We start from the raw sequence: 1,552 nt of genomic DNA, 5'->3' as shown, positions 1-1,552 counted from the left end.
CACAAAAAATAGGCTAGCCCGGCCTGACCCGTAAAATGTCAAAGCCTGTATGGGTTAGCCCGAATGGGGTGAGCTAGCCCATATTGACAGCTCTAATAACAACTCTACTATTTACCAATTTAAAATTAAAATTAGATAAAACATTTTTTTTTGGATAAAAAAGATAAAACTTTACTAATATGTAAAAACATATAACGCTCAGGAGGCTAATGTCAGTTATCAACTTATCATTCATATTTTTCTTTTCCTTCAAAATACAAACTATTAAGAAATTTTTATTTAAAACTAATTAACTAGTAATGTACTTATATAATTCATATATTTTTATATATACTCTGTAACATCAATAATTTTGAGGGTTTAGTGCTTTGTTTGGCTTGAATATTTTTGAGGGTTTAGTGCTTTAGGTTTCGCCGCCGCCGTTCAAGCTCCTTGCCGCCGCCGTTCAAGCTCCTTCACAATGATGGAGGGGATTGAAATGGAACAGCCTTTCCCGGATAACTCTTCAGATGACTTCTGCAATATAGTATTATCCCAATTTTGCGATTCCAACAATGAGCACCACGTCCACATCTGCACCGCCATTGGTACAATGTCACAGGAGCTTAGAGAACAGAGTTTTCCTCTCACGCCAATAGCTTACTTCGGTGCTACTTGTTCCTCACTCCAAACCTTATATACTGCTGCCCCTGAAGGACCGCCATCCCATCTTGTTGATGCTCTTTCCACGATTTTGTCTCTCGTTATTCCTAGAATAAACCAAGCTATGTTCAGGAAGAAATATGAATATTTATCTGATGTTATGATTCAACTACTTGGATTGAAGTCTATTGGTGTTGAAGGGATTGTTTCGTGCTTGAAGTGTGTTGTGCGCTTGCTAATTGTGGGAGCCAAGGGGAACTGGTCTGATGTTGCTCAACTTTATGGTGTGTTTATTGGGTATATAACAGATGATCGGCAAAAGGTCACTACTTTTCTTCTTTATTTAATAGCTTTGATAAGAAATTTGATGCGTTCCCCTCTAGTATCATGCCTTTCTTTTGGTTAACCTATCAAGCGCATCTTCAACAATATGGAAATTTCATTACATAAAAAGACTCGGTCTTTATCTTAGGTAGAGCAGCAGACCATAGTAATAGTAATTATTTTAAAGCGCAAAATGGATTTCTCAGCTAAGTAACAGACTGCTGGCACGAGCTCAGTAGCTTCTTATGTAATGATACAGTAAGTAGGATGCATGTTTGCAGAATCTAGTAATTTACAATTTTGATAGATTTTCAATTTCTTAAGTCATGATGTTAACACAGTTATATTGATTATTATGTCATAGAAGACGTGTATGAGCAGGATGATCTTCTTGTAGATCAATAATCAATGCAATGTGTATTTCCAAAGTTATATGCGTACAGCCATGCTCAGCAACTCTAATCCTTTTATTTGGATTCCATAGAGAAACTAAGATTTTAGATTTGAGATTATTTTGTCAACAAGTGTATGGTGTAATAACATAAAAAGGAATGAGAGAATTCAACGATAAAAACAAATGAAGGAT

At 35.8% G+C, this 1,552-nt stretch overlaps 1 protein-coding gene across 1 annotated transcript in view; it reads left to right on the top strand.

Annotated features, from left to right (window-relative positions):
• The first annotated feature begins 338 nt into the window (after positions 1–338).
• The window catches only part of LOC107026018 (RRP12-like protein), a 14,510-nt gene continuing 13,296 nt past the window's right edge, over positions 339–1,552 (top strand). Inside the window, exon 1 of the mRNA XM_015226842.2 lies at positions 339–964. Within this exon, the coding sequence (XP_015082328.1) occupies positions 461–964 (504 nt within the window). The 5' untranslated portion in view covers positions 339–460. The remainder of the gene's footprint in view (positions 965–1,552) is intronic.

This window comes from Solanum pennellii, chromosome 7, assembly GCF_001406875.1.
Source record: "Solanum pennellii chromosome 7, SPENNV200".
NCBI lineage: Eukaryota > Viridiplantae > Streptophyta > Magnoliopsida > Solanales > Solanaceae > Solanum > Solanum pennellii.
Note: the sequence above shows the minus strand (reverse complement) of the source record. Positions and strands in the feature narration are given on the sequence as shown.